Source organism: Marmota flaviventris, chromosome 3, assembly GCF_047511675.1.
Source record: "Marmota flaviventris isolate mMarFla1 chromosome 3, mMarFla1.hap1, whole genome shotgun sequence".
NCBI lineage: Eukaryota > Metazoa > Chordata > Mammalia > Rodentia > Sciuridae > Marmota > Marmota flaviventris.
The window spans coordinates 8,214,285-8,234,686 of record NC_092500.1 but is presented as its reverse complement, the minus strand read 5'-3'; the positions used below and the strand labels follow the sequence as shown (position 1 = coordinate 8,234,686).

Genomic DNA, 20,402 nt, shown 5'->3' with positions numbered 1-20,402 from the left:
AGGTTTGGAATCCACTGAGGCACAGGGAAGGAGCCCAGGCTGACCTCCAGCGTGCATGAAGGCAAACATGCCTTTGATTCCCAAGTTCTGTGAACAGCCTGCCCCGGCCCCTGGCATGTGGCCCCACTTCTTATACCTGGGGTCAGGGGTTGCCAGGTTTGTCCTGGCCTCCCAAAGGAGGCAGCCTGTTTGCTTTTACCATTTTGCCTTTGAGGAGACCTTGATCCTCACGTAAGGCAAGCCGCAGCAGCCCCTGTGTGCACAGAAGACCGCCCCAAGAGCCAGTGAGAAGGAAGTCCCCTCCCTGATGGGGCCGCCTGAGCCCAGTGCCTGCACTCTGCAGGCAATCAGAAGCGGGAGCTGCAGCCGGGACTGAAGAGGTTAATGTGCATCTGCCTCCGAATGTTAATGTGTCTAGGTGATGTCAGTGGGAGCCCGGAAGGAGGGAGAGGGGAGAGCAGTTGGGCTTGGAGGCAGCAGAGGCTGCCAGGCTACGGAGGAAGACCCCCTTCCAGACTGCGAGGTTCACAGCTCTGCTTTGGGACGAGGCGGGGGCAGGCACTGGAGGTTGCCGCAGCCTGCGTGGGTGGGCAGGAGCTCAACTCAGGGGAGCAGGCGACCCGCACCAGCTGAATGGACCTGCACGCCTTGTTGCTGCCCACTGGCCCCAATGCCAGCAATGCTTCCGATGGCCCTGACAACCTCACCTCTGCCGGTGAGTGGAGTTGGAGGGGAGTCCTTCCCCTGATGGGCTGGGGGTGGGAAATGGGAAGGTTTCACCCAGGAGCCAAACTGCTTGGGAAACTTTATCACAGTTCTTGGAGACAAGCTCTGCAGTTGGCTTTGCCTGGAGGGGAAGGAGAGAAGTGGACAGAGGTGGGCAGGGCAGAAGGGGCAGGAGCAGAGGAGAGGGCAGCCTCGCATTCGAAAGTGGCAAGGGATGGTGGCCAGCCGTGAGGGAGGCAGGGGAAGCCTTGCTGATGAGTTCCAATACGCTTTGCAGAAAAAATTCTGGGCTGGAAAAGCAAGCCTGAGAAGCTGCCGGGTAACGTGGGAGACAGCAGGAGCCTAGCTCACTCACCTCACTGGGGGCTCCTCTTACTCGCACTGGGGTAATGGGGTCTGAGATGCACTGACTGCCCTCTGGCAGAAGCTGTGGGAAGCGAAGACTTCACAGAGCTTGAGGGGATTAACTTTTCTGGTGAATTAAGCTTCCTGACATTTTCAGAGCTGCAGTGCCCTGGGATTCTAGCTTTGAAGGAGAAGGGAAGGAAGAAAAAGAAGAAGGGTTTGAATGGAGGAAATTTTCAGGCTGCAGGGTTGCAATACTCAGCTTCTATCTCTGCCTGACTCAGAAAGCTGAGGCTGGTGTGGGAACTGGCCAAGGAAATTCCTGGTAGGAGTCTGGAGCTCCCAGGGCCGCAAACCTGACCTGGGCTCAGTGAGCAAAAGGCTCTGTGAGACATCATCCACAGCAGTGCCTGGGAATTAGTGCCCGGACTCCAGCCAGGGAATCCCTGAGATGAAATGATAGGGGTTGCAAATAGACAATACATGCACACACAGACACACACAGAGACACACATACTCTCATGATTATTATTATTTTTTTTTTTGGACAAAATTTTCTGTTGAAACCCAGACATCTACAGACATCCATCAGTCAGTTGTGGGTCTTGACTCTGTGACTTCAGAGTAGACACAGGAGGCAAAGAATCAGGTCTTTCAACTCACAAGTGGCTTGGAAGAATCTGGTAGGATTCCCAGGGAACAGTGGAGGAGGGCAAGGGGACAGGATTAGCAACAGTGTGGAGAAGAAGGCTGGTGGGAGAGAGTTCCAGATGAATGTGGGCCCCGAGCTGAGACAGTGGGGAGGGTGAAAGGGAAGCCAGAGTCCACTGGGGGTGGAGCGGGAGCAGAGGCCATGTCACGTGGAACACTTACTCCTTCTGTCCCCAGTGTCACCTCCTCGCGTGGGGAGGGTCTCCTACATCAACATCATCATGCCTTCGGTGTTCGGCACCATCTGCCTCCTGGGCATCGTGGGGAACTCCACGGTCATCTTTGCAGTGGTGAAGAAGTCCAAGCTGCACTGGTGCAGCAACGTCCCTGATATCTTCATTATCAACCTCTCCGTGGTGGATCTCCTCTTTCTCCTGGGCATGCCCTTCATGATCCACCAGCTCATGGGCAATGGCGTCTGGCACTTTGGGGAGACCATGTGCACCCTCATCACAGCCATGGACGCCAACAGTCAGTTCACCAGCACCTATATCCTGACCGCTATGGCCATTGACCGCTACCTGGCCACGGTCCACCCCATCTCTTCCACCAAGTTCCGGAAGCCCTCAGTGGCTACCCTGGTGATCTGCCTCCTGTGGGCCCTCTCTTTCATCAGTATCACCCCGGTGTGGCTCTACGCCAGGCTCATCCCCTTCCCCGGGGGTGCTGTGGGCTGTGGCATCCGCCTGCCCAACCCAGACACTGACCTCTACTGGTTCACGCTCTACCAGTTTTTCTTGGCCTTTGCCCTGCCCTTTGTGGTCATCACCGCTGCCTATGTGAGGATCCTGCAGCGCATGACCTCCTCGGTGGCCCCTGCCTCTCAACGCAGTATCCGGCTGCGGACAAAGAGGGTGACCCGCACAGCCATCGCCATCTGCCTGGTTTTCTTTGTGTGCTGGGCACCCTACTATGTGCTGCAGCTGACCCAGTTGTCCATCAGCCGCCCAACTCTCACCTTTGTCTACCTGTACAACGCGGCCATCAGCTTGGGCTACGCCAACAGCTGCCTCAACCCTTTTGTGTACATTGTGCTCTGCGAGACATTTCGCAAGCGCCTGGTCCTGTCGGTGAAGCCTGCTGCCCAGGGGCAGCTTCGCACGGTCAGCAATGCTCAGACAGCTGACGAGGAGAGGACCGAAAGCAAAGGCACCTGACACTTCTCCTGCCATCCAGATACCTCCTAGTCAGGTCACCACAGCAAGCCATGGGGAGACGTAGAGAAAAACCCAGGGCCACCCTGGGGGGAGGCAGGGAGGCTGGGTGAGGGGTTGCTGCAGTTAAATATACTATGGGGCCCACCAATTGCTGAGGAGAATTGGAGTCAGCTTGGGGGACTTCTGACCTCAGAAATGCCATTGGGGGAACAGGATGAGGGTTTTGGGTGGAAATGTTTGTTTGAATGTTCCGTTGAGCCCTACATGTGTTAGCTCCCATGTGTCTTTTTCCCAAGGGAAGAGGTGGAAGGCTCCTAGCTGAACTTGTTTAAAATCAGACAGGGCCAGCAGATGGGCAGCAGGGCCACATCGCCCAGGGCCCTTGGGAAAAGGAAAGATGGTGCAGCCCAAATGCACTTTCCCATCTCTGGTTGGTGTTAGAGAAGGCATCCTTTCTCCCAAGCTGGTGGGTCACAGAAAGAGAAGCCTGTTGTCTTCTTTCCAGCATGCTGTGTCGATTTCCCTTTCTCTCTAGGGGATGCATGTTTGCATTGGGGGTGGGGCTCTGAACCCCACAGGAATTAAAGCCCATTTTGCTGAAAGATCTGATTAGGAGAAGAGGAGGGCAAGCTGGGGTGGGTGGGGGTGGGGGTCTTGAAACCAATAGAAATGGGGGGAGGGGGCTTTTGCAGCTGTGGGGACTTTCTCTTCGAGGCACTCATCTGCTCTTCAGTAGCTCCCTGGAGTTGGCGTCCATGTGTTCTACATGTGCAGAGGGTCATTCCAGTGCCTGATGTATGGACATCACCTTGTAGCCCTTCCTCTCCAAAATCAAAATGAATAAAAGAAACCTCCACCCACGTGGCTCTGGATGCTTCTGTGTCATTGCTTGGGTTTGGGGTGAGTGCTAGTAGCATACAAGGGAAAGGGGTCTTTTGGCTGTGGCGCTTAGCCTTTGGTTTGGGCTGTATGTTAGGGAGCCTGAAGCACACAGGAGGATTCGGTGACATTAAAGGAATTACTGTGAATTGATTAGATTACAGTTCTGCTGCTGAGCTGATTCTGGGGACTCAGCTTCCTGGCTTGGACATGTCACCAAGCCTGGCCCCTCAGGCCCTAAGTCCTCCCCCCGACCCTGTGCGCCCCCTCCCCCTGCTGAGTCACTAGCTGCAGGGCCAGGGTGGGCTATGGCGATGGGGGCAGCCTGAGCCAGCTGAGATCTGGGTGGCAGCTGGAGCAGGCTACTGCAGGCCACTGGGAGGCAGCCCTGCCTGCTGCTTCTCAGTTCCTTCACTGAGAGGGGGCCAAGCCAGAGCCCTCAGCAGCCGCTCAGTGGACGTTAATGAGATAGTGGGAGCAAATTGTCCAGAAGCATCCTTAAAGCAGGCGAGTGAGCACAGCCCGTTCCCGTTCTTGCTGGTTGTTGTTCAGGCGAAACGCAGCCATAGCCTGCTTGGAAAACTTCTGGGCAGCGTCCCTGGGTCAGCTATTTTTGTCATCATCATTAGTAGTTCCTGGTCCACTGTTAGCTTTCCTCTTTGTTATCAATAGGGTCTCTAGCTGCCACAGGAATGCCCGAGGTCCATTTTAGATGCACATTTTAGATTCTTAGGGGAGTCTTGGGGCAAATTTAAGAAGAGTCAGCCACAGTTTGGTAAAGGAGCCCTTCCTTCACCAAGAAATCTGGGAGAGGAAATAAGTGAGACACAGGTGACTGAATGGGTAGAGGCCCCAGCCTCTCCTGGGGAAGAGGGGAACATCCTGTCCTCCAGCTCTCAAGCTGAAAGGGAAGCCCAGGGGACCAAGCCAGGAAAGTGAGTAGGTGGTGCTGTAAACAGAAGAGAGGGCAGAGGATCAGGGGAGCCACAGAGAAGTCAGGGAAAACAGAGGTGTAGGGGAGAAGGGTATCAGGGAGGCTGAAAGAGGTGAGGGTACTATAACAGGGGTGGGGGAAATGTCGCCAACACATCTCTCCCCAGCCTGATCCAGCAGGAACATAAACACTGTTGAGATGTCACAGCATAAGGATAAGCAGAGGTCAGATGGGTTTGTCATGGGAGAAGAGATATCTCTGAAGAAGGGTCTGAGGGGTTCCTGGAGAGAAGAGGGTTCTTGGCATGTGCATTAGAAAAGAATCCAAGGGAGAATGAGGGCGATCTCACAGAGAGACTCCTTTGGGAGTGAGGCAATAAATACATATTCAAAGGAGAATGTGGGTCTTCTCGAGAGTGAGAGGTGTGGTTTGGGGGTTCCCAGCTCTTCTTTTAAAGGGAATTTAGTGAGGGGTGGGTATGGAAAGGCATATAAGAATGATATCAGTCTGGTGATCTCTCAAGACAGTTTCTGGTGGTTTGGTCACTCTCAGGATCCTCAGGCTGACATGGTCTTTCTTATCTGACCAATAGCACCAGAAAGAGCCAGATGAGGGGGTGCATGGCCATAATCCCAGCGACTCCAGAGGCTGAGGCAGGAGGATCACAAGTTTAAGATCCTGTGCAACTTAACAAGACCCTGTCTCAAAAAAAAGGGGGGGGGGCGGCTGGGGATGCAGCTCAAACGGTAGTGCGCTAGCCTGGCATGCGCGGGGTGCTGGGTTCGATCCTCAGGTCACATAAAAATAAAGATGTTATGTCCACCGAAAACTAAAAAATAAATATTAAAAAAAAATTCTCTCTCTCTCTCTCTCTCTCTCTCTCTCTCTCTCTCTCTTAAAAAGAAAAAATGCTGGGAATGTGGCTCAGTGGTCAAGTGGGTTCACTCCCCAGTACCAAAAAAAGAAAAAAAAAAAAAAAAAGACACTAGAAAATCCCATAAATTATGGGTGCCTCAAGATATCTTTTTTTTTTTAAAGAGAGAGAGAGAGAGAATTTTTTAATATTTGTTTTTTAGCTTTTCGACAAACACAACATCTTTGTTTGTGGTGCTGAGGATCGAACCCAGGCCGCACACATGCCAGGCGAGCACCCTACCGCTTGAGCCACATCCCCAGTCCTCAAGATATCATCTTTTTGCTTAATCTGTTTAATGTGTGTGTGGGGGGGTGTAATTAAGAGCCGCTTTGTAATTAAGTGTCCTTTCTTTAAGTCTGCTTTAAGCCTACCTGTTTCTTATTCCTCCGGTATGGCCTCAGGTTAAGGGTGAACTAGCTTCCTGACACTGTTTATAACAGTGGGGAACTTCGTCTGGCAAGTCTGAGGAGTGAATAGAACTTTCCTTTCCTCCTCATTCAAACACCCCCCCACCCCCCCACCCCGTTGTAGCCAGAACCATGTGGGCCACAGAGATACAGAGTCCAGGAAGGCGCTGGAGGCCGTGCACTTGATCTTTGCTCCTTTTTCGCTTTCCGTTTGTTATGGTTTGGATATGAGATGTGCCCCAAAAGCTCATGTGTGAGACAATGCAAGAATGTTATGAGAGGTGTACCCTAACTGAAAGATCAGTCCCCCGACAGGGATTCACAAGGTGGTAACTGTAGGCAGGTAGGTGTGGCTGGAGGAGTAGGCCACTGGGGGTGTGCCTTTGGGAGTATGTTTTATTGCTGGTGAGCAGAGCTCTCTCTTTACTTCCAGGTTGTTATGTCTTGGGCTGCTTTCCTCCACCAAGCCTAATGCAAGTCATTAGGCCTCACGTTGGGCCCAGAGCTATGGACTGGGCCGACCATGGACTGAACTTCTAAAACTGTGAGCCCAAATAAACTTTCCTCCTCTTTGTTGTTCTTGTCAGGTATATTGGTCACAAGAACACAAAAGCTGACTAGAACACCATTCCCTACAAATAGTCTCCCCTGTTACCCCATCAGATCATTTCCCCAACCCAGTGAGTGCTTCATACACTGCTCCCTTACGATTATTTCCTCCTTAACTGTGAGGATGATGTTCCTAAAATCCATGGTAGGGGGATTCCACTGCTGACGTTGGGAGCTCCCAGGTTGGGCAGTCAAAGGTGCAAGTGAACGCCAGGGAGCCCTTCAGCAGTTGGGCCTTCACCAGTGAATAGGAGGAGCATCATGGAAAGTCACTAGAATAATGTTTTGCTTTTGTTTTCTGCATTTTTGATTTTTGTGTGTGGGACATAAAACTTGACATTTTAACCATCTCCAGTGTCCGGTGATATCAAGTACATTCCTATTACTGTGCAACCATCACCACCATCCATTTCCAGGACTTTTATCTTCCCAAACCCAAACTCCAATAAAACACCAACTCCCCGGTCCCCCTCCAGCCAGCCCTTGGCAAGCACCCTTCTACTTTCTGTCTCTGTGCTTTTGACTAACCTAGAACTTGACATAAGTGGAATTATACCACATTTGTCCTTTTGCGACTGGCTTATTTCAGTGAGCATGATGTCCTCAAAGTTCATCCCTCTTATTGGATGTGACGGAATTTCATTCTTTTTTTAAGGCTGAATAATAGTCTACCACATGTGTGTACCAATGTGCATTTATCTACCTCTATCTATGGATACTTGGGTTGCTTGCATCTTTTGGCTGTTGTAAATAATGCTGCTCGGCCCTTGGGTGCATACATAATTGTTTGAGTCCCTGCTTTGGGTGTACACCCAGAAGTGGAAATTGTGGGATCATATGGTAATTCTATGTTTAACATCTTGAAGAGCTGCCAGAGTTTTCCACGGCAGCTGCCTCGTTTTACATCTCCCCAGCCCCGTACAGGGTTCCAATTTCTCCCATCACCAACACATACTTCCTTCCCCTTTGCTTTCTTCTTCTCTTTAAATAGAAGCTATTCTAATGGGTGTGAAGTGGTCTCATGGAGGTTTTGATTTGCATTTCCTAATGATCCATGATGCTGAGCATCTTTTCATGTGTTTTCATTATTCATTTGCTACGATTCTTTGGAGAATGTATATTCAAGGCCTTTGCCCATTTTTAATGGGGTTGTTCTTTTGTTATTGTTAGCAAGGATATTTTATTCAACTCAAATTAATAATAATTGGCTCTTCATGCCTTATTACTAGAAAAAAAATTTTCTAGTAATAAGTTAAAAACTAGGCTCTTTCTCTCCTGCAGCTCAAGGAAGTACTTGACTTTTTTAAAAAAATTCGAACATTTGGATGGAGAACCACAGTTTCCCCGGAAGCTCTTCTACCTCTCAAGCCTGTGATCAGCTTTTATTTATTTAATATTTAGTTTTTAGTTGTAGTTGGACACAATACCTTCATATTTATTTATTTATTTTTATGTGGTGCTGAGGATCGAATCCAGGCCCTTGCATGAACCCAGTCCCTTGCACTTGTGAGGCGAGTGCTCTACCGCTGAGCCACAACCCCAGCCGCTGTGATCAGCTTTTAAATCCAACTGACCTAGTAGCTGAGTGAGGAGGTCAGAAAAAACAAGGCCACTACATAGGGGTGGGCAACTTCCCCAGAGTGCCCCACCCTCAGGTGTAACTCGGAGGTCAGCCAATGGAGAACTTTCCAGATGGTTAGAGAGGAATAGAGAAGCCACCTGCTTAATTACCTGCAAATCTGTCTCCTAATGAGGGAATATGAATGGTGGTGATTGTAGATGACACAGAGGGGCAACACCTTGTATTGAAGAAAAAGTAATATCTATCTTTTTTTTTTTTTAAAGAAAGAGTGAGAGAGAGAGAGAATTTATTTTTAATGTTTATTTTTTTTTTAGTTTTCGGCAGACACAACATCTTTGTTTGTATGTGGTGCTGAGGATCGAACCCGGGCCACACGCATGCCAGGCGAGCGCACTACCGCTTGAGCCACATCCCCAGCCCTCTATCTTTTTTTCTTCTTTCTTTTTTCTTTTCTGTGTCCAGGATCAAACCCAGGGTCTTGTGCAAGTTCAGCACATACTGTACTATTGAGCTATATCCCCAGCCCTTTAATTTTTTTTTTTTTTTTAGTCTCTTGTGCTAAGCACTATGCTAAGTGCTTTATTTATTTAGTAATTCACTTACTCTTCCCAACAATGTTTTGTGATAGATGGCTCTTTATGCCATTTTACAGACTGTGACTTAGAGGTTCACTGACTTTCCAAATGTCAGGGTCAGTGGCAGTGCCAAGATGCAGACCCAAGTGTGCTTGAATCCAAAGCCCAGTGCTTACTCACCTCCCCTCAGAGCACATCCTTATCTTCAAACTGAGCCCCGCCTCCCCGCCCTCCCCAAGACTCCTCTCCTCATTGGTCTCACCCTGGACTGCAGACTGCCAACTTTTGTTTCTGTCTTAAGAAGCTCTTTTTCCTGGGTGAAATTCTCGCTTGCCCATTGTATTGGGTTCAGTTGTGTCCTCCAAAAGAAGATACATTGAGGTCAACCCCTAGCATCTCAGAATGTGAACTGGTTTGGAATCCAGGATCTTGGCAAGTATTTGTTTTTTTGGTACTGGGGATTGAACTCAGGGGCGCTCGACCACTGAGCCACATCCCCAGCCCTATTTCGTGTTTTATTTAGAGACAGAGTCTCACTGAGTTTCTTAGCACCTTGTGATTGCTGAGGTTGGCTTTGAACCTGCAAACCTCCTGCCTCAGCCTCCTGAGCTCCTGGGATTACGGGCACTTGCCAAAGTGCCCAGCAGGATCTTGGCAGTTTTAATCAAGTTCAGATAAGGTCGTGAGGGTGGACCCTAACTCAATATGATTGGTGCCATATTGCATAAAGGGGAAATTTGGAGACAGCTCCAGGCACACACAGAGGGAGGATGATATGAAGACAGAGACCACCTGAAAGTTGGGGGGATGCTACCTATAAGCCACAGGCCACCTGAGGCTACCAGAAGCTAGGGTAGAGAGGAGGAGCGCATCCTTCCTGAGCACCTCCAGAAAGACACCTTGATTTCTAGCTTCTGGTCTCCAGGACTGGGAGGCCAAAAGTGTCTGTTGTTTTAAGCCACCAATTTGTGGCACTTTGTTACAGCAGACTCAGGGAGCAAAAGCATCCTTCAAGGTGCACCTCAGAGGCTTTCTTGAGAGTCTGGGAGGAACTGGGCCTCCCACAGAGAAGGCTAATCATGGCCTCTGTGGGTTCTCAGAGCTTCATGAGCCTCCATTCCCTCATTCGTCACACAGCCAACCACCCTCAGTGCTCTGCCTCCTCCACCAAGTTCCCTCCACCCTGGCAAGGACCGCGTCTTATCCACTCCTAGCTTCTCTGCCTCCCTCCAGGGGCCCCTCCAGCAGGAAGTACAAGGGATATCTCTTAATGACTGTGTCACCCATGGCAACCATGGAATCCAAGGATTGGAGGGCACAGCAGCTGTCCTCCATCCTGCCCACAGGGACAGAGCTCCCAGAGACTCTGGATGAGGGCCACCACTGACCCACAGATGAGCCAAAGCTCCATCTGCCCATCTCTCAGGGCTTCTCTTTGCACCTGCCCCAGAAATAGTGTGCCTTCTCTCCTTGGAAGGCAGTGCAGGGGAACCCCTAGACCTGGTGGCTTCAGCACTTACTAGTCCTATGACTGTGTGTTAGTCTGCTGCTTGGCACTGTGACCAAAATATCTGACAAGAACAACTTAGAGGAGGAAAAGTTTATTTTGAGCCCACAGTTTCGGAGATTTAGTTCATAGTGGGCTGACGCCATTGCTTTGGCCCCAAGGAGAGGCAGAACATCATGGTGGAAGGGCATGGTGAAGGAGCTCTACTCTATTTGTGGAGCCAGGAAGCAGACAGAGTGAGAGAGAGAGAGGAAGGGGAAGGGGCTGCAGGACAGATGCGCCCTTCCAGGGCATGTGCCCAGTGACCCACCTCATCCAGCCATGTCCCACCTGCCTACAGTTACCACCCAGCCAGTCCATTCAAACTGGGATGGACTAATTAGTTTATAGCTCTCACAATTCAATCCTTTCACCCCCAAACTTTCCTGCATTAACATAGAAGATTTTGGGGGACACCTCATATCCAAACCATAACACCTTGGCAAGTGACTTTTTTTCCTGAGCCTGTTTACCCACCTATAAAATTGGGGATATTAACAGCTACATTATGGGGTTTTAGGGACAATTAAATGAGATGTCGAAGAGATGACTTGAGTGCTCCCTAGGGTCACCTTAACTTGCAATATTCATATGAACTGTGAAAGTTGTTAGAATAAAAATGGAGTCATTTGTGTCAACTATGACAAGAAAATAAATAAAGCCAGGAGGTTATGAAGGAAGGGTTCTCACACACCATTGCCTGATACATCACAAGACTGCTGGAACCACAACCTTGCACAGAAAATACTTCTGTGAGGACCTCTGTGCATCAACTGTTCAACCTCACCCTGGTAACCACCCTTACTGTATTAATTTGTTGTGTCAGCTGAAGATGTCTGCGCCAGGAGAAATGGAGTCAAGTTTATATCCTAAGCCCTGGCGTGTTAGAGAAAGAACTGGAGAGGCACCAGCTGTTGGGAGGAGAGCAATAGGGTCAAGATGGAAAACCATAAACCATGTGACACTATCAAGGAAAACCCAATTTTTGATATTATAGCCAGAAAAACTGAACAACTGTACGAAGCAGAAAGGAATCTACTTGAACATGGATCCACGTGTATTGGACTTAATGCTGCTCTCTGTGACCTAATAGCAAATAGTCTCCGCGCATCTTGCATGTAACACAGGCCCACATAGCTGCTGGCCTACCAATGGCAGTGCTCCCAATTTTCAAATGTTTTATGGTTTGAATTGTAAAACTTGTACTGTGACATGGAGTGGACTTGTTGGTTTTGTTTTAGGAGGTCTGTCCCTATTTTCTTCACTATACTTGTAAATGGTGGCCTAGCAGCCAGGTGTCAATCAGCCCTGCTACCAGAGAAAGGAAATATCTTAATTTACTGGATTAAAATTTCTAAGCCTGTCTTCAGAATGATGTTATTTCCCATTTTACTTCAGACTATGTTTGCAGCATACCTTAGATCTAGACAATATAAAGTATTTATAAAGGCCCTTCAGTTACATGAACCTGGCCTAGAAATTCACTAATTTTGAGCAAATGTATATACAAAAATAAAATTGTAAAGATAAAAATTATATATAATGTATATATCATATATATATAATTATATATAATACATATATTTGTTAATCAGCCCTAAGGGTTACCATTCCACAATATATTCATTCATATTAATTAGATTAATCAATATATAAAATAATAGATATTGTTATTAATCTTTGTGAGCAAGAATTATTGTCAAATAGTCATCCTCATTTTTGCCTTTTAAAAGCTTCCCTTGCCTCGATCTCCTTGGATACACTCATAGTTTACTCTGGTGGCCGTGTTCCTGATACAATGCCCTGCTTTTCCCAAATAAGCTTCGTCTCTGGAGAGTCTCTGATTGTTACTTAGGTTGACAAAACCAACTTAAGCCTCCATCCTGGGGGCTGCAGGCAGAGCAATGCCTTCTCAACATCTCTGTAGGTGGTTGTAGGCGTGGGGGGGGGCCCTGCCTACTCTGGCTCAGGTCCTCTCTGCCCAGCTGGTTAATGCCTCTCCAAGGGGCTGCAGCTCTCTGCAGGTGGCTTCACCCTGAGGCAGCTCACTCCAGCTGGAGCCAGAGGGTGGGGCTCAGGGATCGGCAAAGCAGAGACCGGGAGGTGGAGGAGTGGAGCTGGCTGGGTTGCCATCCTGCAGTCCATCTGTCGAGCCAAGTCACAGGGAGGCCCTCCTGATCTGCCCTCCCAGGCTTGGCCAGCTGCCCTGAGTCTGAGCCAGGCACACTGGATGAGAGCCTTTCTCCAACTTCCTCTTTCCTCCTGGAACCAGGGCCTCCAAACCTCCTCTTTTCCCACCAACCTGGAGAAATTCTGAAATTGGACATAGGAGGGCAAACTGTTCATGCCAAAAAGATGCTTTTGTCCTCTCTTACACAGAGCATTGTGTTTCTCCAGGTCCCATTTCTGTTCACTGGGACACGGGGCGAGAGGAGCTTTACCTGCTCCACCAAAAATACCTACCAAATGCTTGTCAAACAAAAGTATTAGTAATTTTTCTAACAGAAGTTTGGTCCACGATTCTTCCAGCAGAGACTGAGGATGGCATCTCACCCACAGGTGTTTGTTTTTGTTTTGCATAGTATTAAAAAGTTTGTGAATCAGTTGCCAGATTTTAAATATGTAGATTTACTTTAAAATCTGGATTTCAATCTTCTCTTGAAATACCAGAATGCAGCTCTCGGGCCTGCCCTTCCACGTGATTACAAGGGGCTGGATCCACAAGATCAGCTGTGCAAGGCATGTACCCCAACTAGCCACAGTCTCCACAACCCACTAGTATCCCTGACTCAGCCAGCTTCATTTATTTAAGTCACTCTTCTGTGCCCTACAGAAATTTTATTTCACATCCCTGGGCCCAGTTCACCTAGGGCTTTGTGAACCACAATACTCATTTTGGGTTTTGTACTAAATCCAGGGAAAAACATCAACAGGTTTTAAACATAGGAGTGATATGATTAGATTTTTTAACATTAAATTATTACTATGGATGTTTGGATCTAGAAAAGGGCGTGGAGGAAAGCAAGGAGAACAGGTGACGGTGGACGGCAGGTGTTGGGGCAGGTCATGCTAATGGCCTGGATTAGGGTGGTGACAGGGGTGGAGGAGAAGGTGGACACACATGAAACTCATTTGTAAAGTGGAAGCCATAGGCCCTGGGGTGAGTTGAAGGAGGAGCACAGAGAATAAGTGCTGGCACGTGTGATAGGGTTTAGAAGTTCCATTTATTGAAATGGGGGAAACTGAAGGGAAAGATTTGTAGGAAGAGATGAAAATCTCCAACTGGGTTTGTCTATGTGAAATGCTCAAGGATCCCATCGATTTCAGAAGATCCATGTTGGAAATACGACTTTGGGAACCACTGCCTTTCAGAGAGGTAAGATGGCCCAGAGAAAGGTGGAAGCCGAGACAGATGAGAGAAGGGCCTGGGCCTGCTGGGGAGAGTCCACCAAGCAGAGGACAAACAGGAAGAAGAGGAGTCCACCAAGCAGAGGACAAACAGGAAGAAGAGCCAGCCAAGGAGTCTTTTTATTTCTTTTCTTTCTTTTTTTTTTTTTTTTGTTGTTGTTGCTGGGTATCAAATCCAGGGCCTCTCAAATTTGCTAGGCAAGTGCTCTATTCCTGAGCTACATCCCCAGCCCCTAGCAGAGGGATCTTGGGGTAGAAGGCAAGTCAAGAAAGTCTGGCACTGAGGTTGGCCAGAACAGAGCTGCCTAAGAGGTCAAGTTCACAAGGCATGGAAGGTCCATTGGTTTTAAGATTATGGTGGTGACTGGGGCCCACGGCCTGCTGAGTGGGGAGCAGCTATCCCTTTTAGGGGAAGCAAATGCTCCTCCAGTTGCCTCAGTTCTCACCACTCCCTATTGCTTAACTCTTGGCCTTGGTCACTGCCTCCTTCCTTCTCTGGCTCCTGGAAGCATTTATATTTGTCTTGGAGCAGTAAGTACTATTTTGCATCACGATTTTAAAAGGGTGAATTTTCTTTCTTCTTAATGTAGAAAGCCCTTAAGCCCATGCCTAGCACTTAATGAGTGATCATTAGATCACGTTTTCCTTTCCTGTCCTTCGTGAATCTCCATGGGATGCTCTGCAATCTTTTCCTTCTCTGCTTGATTATAAATAAATAAACAGCCCCTTCTGGCCTGGTGACTTCCTCCACCTGAGTTGACACCCGCCTTCCCTTCTGGACTTGGAGGTGCTTTCTAGCTATGCCCTCAGGTGATTCAGCTTGTTCTGTTGGATGACATGGATGCCCCCCTTATTGTGCTGTGCACTGTCTCAGGGAGACCTACTTCTTCGCATCCTGCAGCTTCACACAGTGCCTGGAATATAATAGGCACTCTCCACACAAAGGCTGATTGAACTTGATCACTGTCCCTGGAAGGAGACCCTATTGTTTGGTGTACTAAGTCATCTTTCTTTTCCAGGAACTGTTTACTGCCTTGCCCCACCACCTTCGTGAAGATTCCCTCTCCTCCCCTCCGTGGTCGCTCCCTGCCCTCCACCTCCATTCATTCACTTCTGAGTTCCAGAAAAAGACACACAATGTCTCACCCAGTTCTTGGAAGGCAGCAGGAGTTACATGTATGAGGGACTGTTCAAAATGCTGTGTAAACATTTTGTTCAAACTCATTAAACCCCACCAGTTCTGTACAGCGTAGTAATCGGATGGCCCCCTTTACCCATGAGAAGGCCAAGGCAGACCTCCCATCTGTGCTGCCTCTCTTGGGTGGAAACTAGGCATCTCACACTCAATGCTCTCCATTCTTCTCTCACCACTGAATCCCCTCCTGGCCACCTCCACAGCAGTCTGGACCGTTTCCCACCTCTGCCTCTTTCTTTGTGCTGTTCCCCTTACCTGGGTACACCACCTGCCCATTTTTTCTCTGAAACAAAAATACTTCATCTTTAAAAACTGGTCAGGCTTGTCTCTTCCAGGAAGCCCTCTGTGTTTTCTGTTGCTATAACTAAGTACCACAGACCAGGGAATTTATAAAGAATAGAGGTTTGTTTGGCCCATGGTTCTGGAGGTTGGGAAGTTCAATTAGCATGGTGCTGGCATCTGACGAGGGCCTCATGCTGCATAATGTGGCAGAGGACATCACACAGCATGCTAACTTGGGTCTCTCTCCTCTCGAAAAGCCACCAGCCCCATCACGGGAGCCCCACCTTGATGGCCTTATCTAATACTAATTACTTCCAAAGGTCCCATCTCCAGTTATCACCAACAAATAAATTTGAGGATTAAGTTTCCAACACGTGAAATTTGGGAGACACATCAAGATCATAGTACTCTCCTTGAAGAGCCTCTGTCCTCTCAGGAGCGGGGATTGATGCTCTGCCGACTCATCCATGCCTCTGGGCTCCATGGAGACATAAGGGCCCAGGACTGGGCCTGACACCTAATAAGCACAGAGTGAAGGCAAAAGTAGCTGTTCTCCCCAGATCCATGGAGTCACAATTAATGCCACCAATGGATAAATTATGTTCTTATGCCAGCCTAGCTCCTAGGGGAAGCCAGAGCCCCAGAGAGCTTCAGTTCAACACCCAGAACACCTGTGATGTGCAGTCCTGGGACAAAAGGGGCTCAGTAGGAAGCACAAGAGCAGCTGGGGATGTGGAGCAATCAGAGCCCTGGGACAATGCTTGTGGAAATGTAAAATGGCACAATTGCCGTGGAAAACAGTGTAGCGGTTCTTCAAAATGTTCTTCCAAGCGTCCATGCAGACACTTGTACAATAATGTTCATAGAAACACTACTCTTAGTTGCCAAGAGGTGGAAGCCCCCAAATGTCCATCAACTGATTGGTGGATACCTAAAATATGGTAAATCTATATGCTGCAACATCATTCAACCATAAAAACAATGAAGTACTGAAACACGCCATACCATGGATGAACCTCTAAAATACTATGATGCACACCTACACTCCTAGCAGCTCAGGAGGCTGAGGCAGGAGGATCGCAAGTTCCAGGTCAGTCTCAGCAACTTAGCAAGATCCTGTTTCCAAATAAAAACTAAAAAGGGCTGGGGATGCAGCTCAGAGGTAGAGCAATCCTGGATTCAATCCCCAGTACTGACACCAGTCCCCAGTTTTTTCTTTTTGCCAGATGAAGAAAGTCAGTCACAAAAGACTACAAATTGTATTATTCCTTCTATATTAAATGTCCAGAATAAGCAATCCATAGTGACATCCAGTAGATTAGTGATTGCCAGGGACTGAGGGGAGGGAGAGAAAGGGAGAGTCTGATAACAGGTATAGGAGTTCTTTTCAAGGTGATAAAAATGTTCTGGAATTTGATAGAGGTAATAGTTGCATAATTTTGAAAACAGACTAAAAATCACTGAATTATATATTTTAAAAGGATGACTTTTATGGTTTGTGAATTATATCTCCTTTAAAAAAAATAAAAGTGGCAGAGTATGCAAAGCTAAGGAAGGCAGAGAGGGTAAGGTCGGTGACAGGGACACCAGAACAGGAATAATGGTAATAACTAACCATTATCAAGTGCTGGCTTTGCATCAGGTATGAAGCTAAATATTTCACACAAATTATCCTATTTGCCCCTTGCAATAATTCTATGAGACAGGTTCTAATATTATTCCTGTTTTGTAGATGAGGAAATCAAGATCCTAGACAGGTGAAGTGATCCATCCAAAGCACAACTGGAAAGTGACTGATCCATGGACTGCAAAGTCTCTTTGGGGTTTCAGGACATCAGAGAAGGATTTTTTTGAAGCTAGACAGGACTTTGACAAGCAAAGACAGAGAAGAACAAGTTTCAGGCAAGTAGAAATAACTTGAACAAAGGATAGAAGCCAAAAAGTTTGGTGTGTATTTTTGGAACTACATCCAACTTTTCTGGTAACTGCCCTGTTGGGAGTTGACCTGGCTCCAAAGACTAATTTCCCCATCCCTCAAGAAGAGCTGTCCAATGGTGAGCCCTGCTGGCTCACATGATCCTTACCCACCAATCAGAGCACTGCTGGCTCACGTGATCCTTACCCACCAATCAGAGACCTGCTGGCTCACATGATCCTTACCCACCAATCAGAGCACTGCTGGCTCACATGATCTTTACCCACCAATCAGAGACCTGCTGGCTCACCTGATCCTACCCACCAATCAGACTAGCCCTGCTGGCTTACCTGATCCTTACCCTCCAATCAAAAAGCACCGCATGCCAACTGTCAAACCACCCCTGGCTCTATAAATATGCAGAGCTGTTCCTCAATAAAAGGGCATTTGCTCAACAACAAGCCTTGTTCCTTCTTTCATACCCAACAGGCATCCCCTCTTCTTCCTCATTAATAGAAGCCCCAGGGGATGAACCGGGATTAGTTTCAGCCAATCAGAACAATCCTGGTTCCAGTTTTTCTAGCCTCCCTTGCAGCTAGGGTTGATCACTAGAAGCCACACAGAGATCTGCTGGGGCAACTTCTGGAGAAAGAGGGAGAATCAGGTACCAATGTTTGGGGATGGGTCAAGATTTCCCTGAAGCTAAGGAAACCTTGACTATTATTGAACTGTTTCAATACTCATTTTTTAAATAAATGATTTTCATTTATTTAAAAATAAGCTTCTGATCATGTCTCCCCAAAATTTATATATACTGAAGCCTAAGCCTAAATTTGACAGTATTTGGGAGGTGAGTGGTTGAGATGAGGTTCTCACATGTAAGGCCCTGCAATGGCATTAGAACCCTGTGAAAGACAGATGCAGAGCCTGCGTCCTCTCCCTTCCCACCACACTCACCAAGCTAAGCCCAGGAGGGATGTTGACAAGCAGCTGTCTACAAACCAGGAAGAACCCTCATCAGGAACTGAATCTGCTGAACCTTGACCTTGGACTTCCAGCCTCCAGAAGTAAATGTCTGCTGTTAAAGCTACCCAGGATTTGGGCTGGGGCTGTAGCTCAGTGGTAGAGCCCCGAGCTGTGTGAGGCACTGGGTTTGATCCTCAGCACCATATAAAAATAAATGAATAAATAAAGATATTGTGTCCATCTACAACTTTAAAGAAAAAAAAAAAAAAAAAAGCTACCCAGGATTCTAAGACAGCTGGTAAGAGCTTTATTTGGCTGTTGGACAGAAATCCAACTTCAACCCATGCAACCAAAGAAAGGGAACAGATTGTCTCAGGAAACGGAAAAGTTCAGGGTTAGATCTGGCTTGAAGTCATGGCCAGATGCAAGGGTTCGCGATCTGCAGTCAGGACAAACTCCCTTCCCTTCCTCACACAGGCTCTCTCTCCGCTCTCCACGTTGGGCCCAGTTTTCCTCTGTAAGCTTCTTTTCCACAGGGCTGTTCTCCCATGTGGCCGCAAAGGTGGCCACCAATAGGGGAGTGACCTTGCATTGTCCTTAGAGGCAGCAGCTCCAGGAATTAGCCAGTTCATTCCAGCCTCCTTTACACTCCACCTTCCCCCCAACATCTAGTTCAAATCCTAAAAATGTCTCTGATTGGCCCCCTGTGAGTTACTACCTTCCCACTTCCACCCAACCAGGCTCAGATCAGGGAAATGGGACACTCTTATTCGCTAATGCAGATCACGTGTTCTCCAGTACTGCCATTTCATTGGCGGCTCCACAGCGTGTGTGTGTGTGTGTGTGTGTGTGTGTGTGTGTGTGTGTGTGGTGGTGGTGGTGGTGGTGGTGGTGGGATTCATTAAAGATGCAGAGAACTTACATTAACTAAGTAGGACGAAGGATGATGGGTAGATATCTTATTGGAGAACAAAGCTCAGGGAGCGGGTGGGGGGAAATCAGAAGGGGGGCGAGGAGCAGGCAGGAAGGACAAGGGAGCAGCCAGCAATTGCTGTGAGGATTTGTACAAGAAAATAATCTTTTTTTTGTCATGAGAATCCCATGACAATTCTGGACTCGTCCCCCATCACAGATGCACATTTGCATAAGAACATCAAACACAGCAAATACGTTTGGAGGGTTTGCAACCTTCTCCCCAGATGCCAGGGGCAGAACCCCTGGTCATGGAACGATGCCCAGCGTGGAATCCGGAGGTCTGACCACAGAGTAGATGACCCAGGAGACAGGGTCGCCAAGGGATCCCTGCTCAGCGCCAGGTACAGGGCCTGCCCACAGAGCAGGGGTGGGCAGGATCCCTGACCTTGGGGAGCTCCCAACCTCACAAATAGATGTAAAATTACAACTGGGATTCTGCAAAGGAGAGGAATGAGCGAAGGGCTGCCAGGGAGGGATAGCCAGGTCCCAGAAGGCCTGGTTGGCTACAGAATAGTTCACCCACGCCAACCGGAAGGGTCAGGAGGCGAGGGTGCCTTAGCAGGGAGAGTTAGTGTCCCTCTTGAGTTCAAGGGGATGCTGATACACACTCTGGTGTGGATGAACCACTGGGATGTCTGAGCTTGATATTTTCTGTGTTCTCGGGTCCTCCTGGGGTGTGTTTTGCAAGGTGTAATAAAAAAGTAATCTGGTTGCAATTATGTGGTTGTAGCAGCAGCCTGGGGTCAAACCAGTTCATTGCAAAGAGGAAAAGAGAATTTGGTTCATAGAAGTTGTGCATCTCCTTTCTGGTTTCTCCTGGAACTCATTAGGGAAGAAGCGCTGAAAAACCAAATGCCAGCAACATTACCAACGCAGGACAAAGCTCTGGTACATCAGACAAATGGGTTTCCAGCACAAACTCCCCTGGCACTGCCACGTGGCCTGGCGTCATCCAGGTAAGATTTCCCTTCCTGCTACTAAGTCCCTCGAGCTGGGAAGGGCCGGCCAGCCGCCTGCTTCTCACCTGCTGCTTCTGCCTAGGCTGCCTGCCAACATAAGCTTTGCCAGAGGGCATCGAGATTTTACTCCTTCCTTCCTCAGGAAATGGAGTAAAAAGCAAGAAATCAGAAGATAATAAATTTCTTCTGAATTGGGGAAAGGAAGACTCCCTCCCCCATACTGGGGACTGAATCCAGGGGCACTCATCTACTGAGCTGCACCCCCAGTCTTTTAAATTTTTTTTAAATTTTAATTTCGAGACACATCTCACTAAG

At 48.2% G+C, this 20,402-nt stretch overlaps 1 protein-coding gene, 1 long non-coding RNA gene and 1 pseudogene across 4 annotated transcripts in view; 2 read left to right on the top strand and 1 right to left on the bottom strand.

Annotated features, from left to right (window-relative positions):
• The first annotated feature begins 368 nt into the window (after positions 1-368).
• Positions 369-3,558, top strand: Mchr1 (melanin concentrating hormone receptor 1). The gene is made up of 2 exons (XM_027929106.2): positions 369-715; positions 1,960-3,558. The coding sequence occupies exons 1-2, from the start codon at positions 634-636 to the stop codon at positions 2,937-2,939; spliced, it is 1,062 nt and encodes a 353-aa protein (XP_027784907.1). The 5' UTR covers positions 369-633; the 3' UTR covers positions 2,940-3,558.
• Positions 3,559-11,326: 7,768 nt separating this feature from the next.
• Positions 11,327-11,875, top strand: LOC114101052 (transmembrane protein 126A pseudogene; annotated as a pseudogene).
• A 542-nt stretch (positions 11,876-12,417) lies between these two features.
• The window catches only part of LOC139705158 (uncharacterized), a 49,210-nt gene continuing 41,225 nt past the window's right edge, over positions 12,418-20,402 (bottom strand). For all 3 annotated transcript variants that reach the window (XR_011707008.1, XR_011707010.1, XR_011707009.1), the window contains one exon: positions 12,418-12,700. This is a non-coding gene — a long non-coding RNA (uncharacterized lncRNA). The remainder of the gene's footprint in view (positions 12,701-20,402) is intronic.

Excerpts from the sequence above, each read along its gene's own strand:
- Mchr1 (XM_027929106.2), top strand. The coding sequence starts at position 634 with ATGGACCTGCACGCCTTGTTGCTGCCCACTGGCCCCAATGCCAGCAAT. Across the intron at positions 716-1,959 it reads TGACAACCTCACCTCTGCCG|TGTCACCTCCTCGCGTGGGG; the intron begins GTGAGTGGAGTT and ends TTCTGTCCCCAG.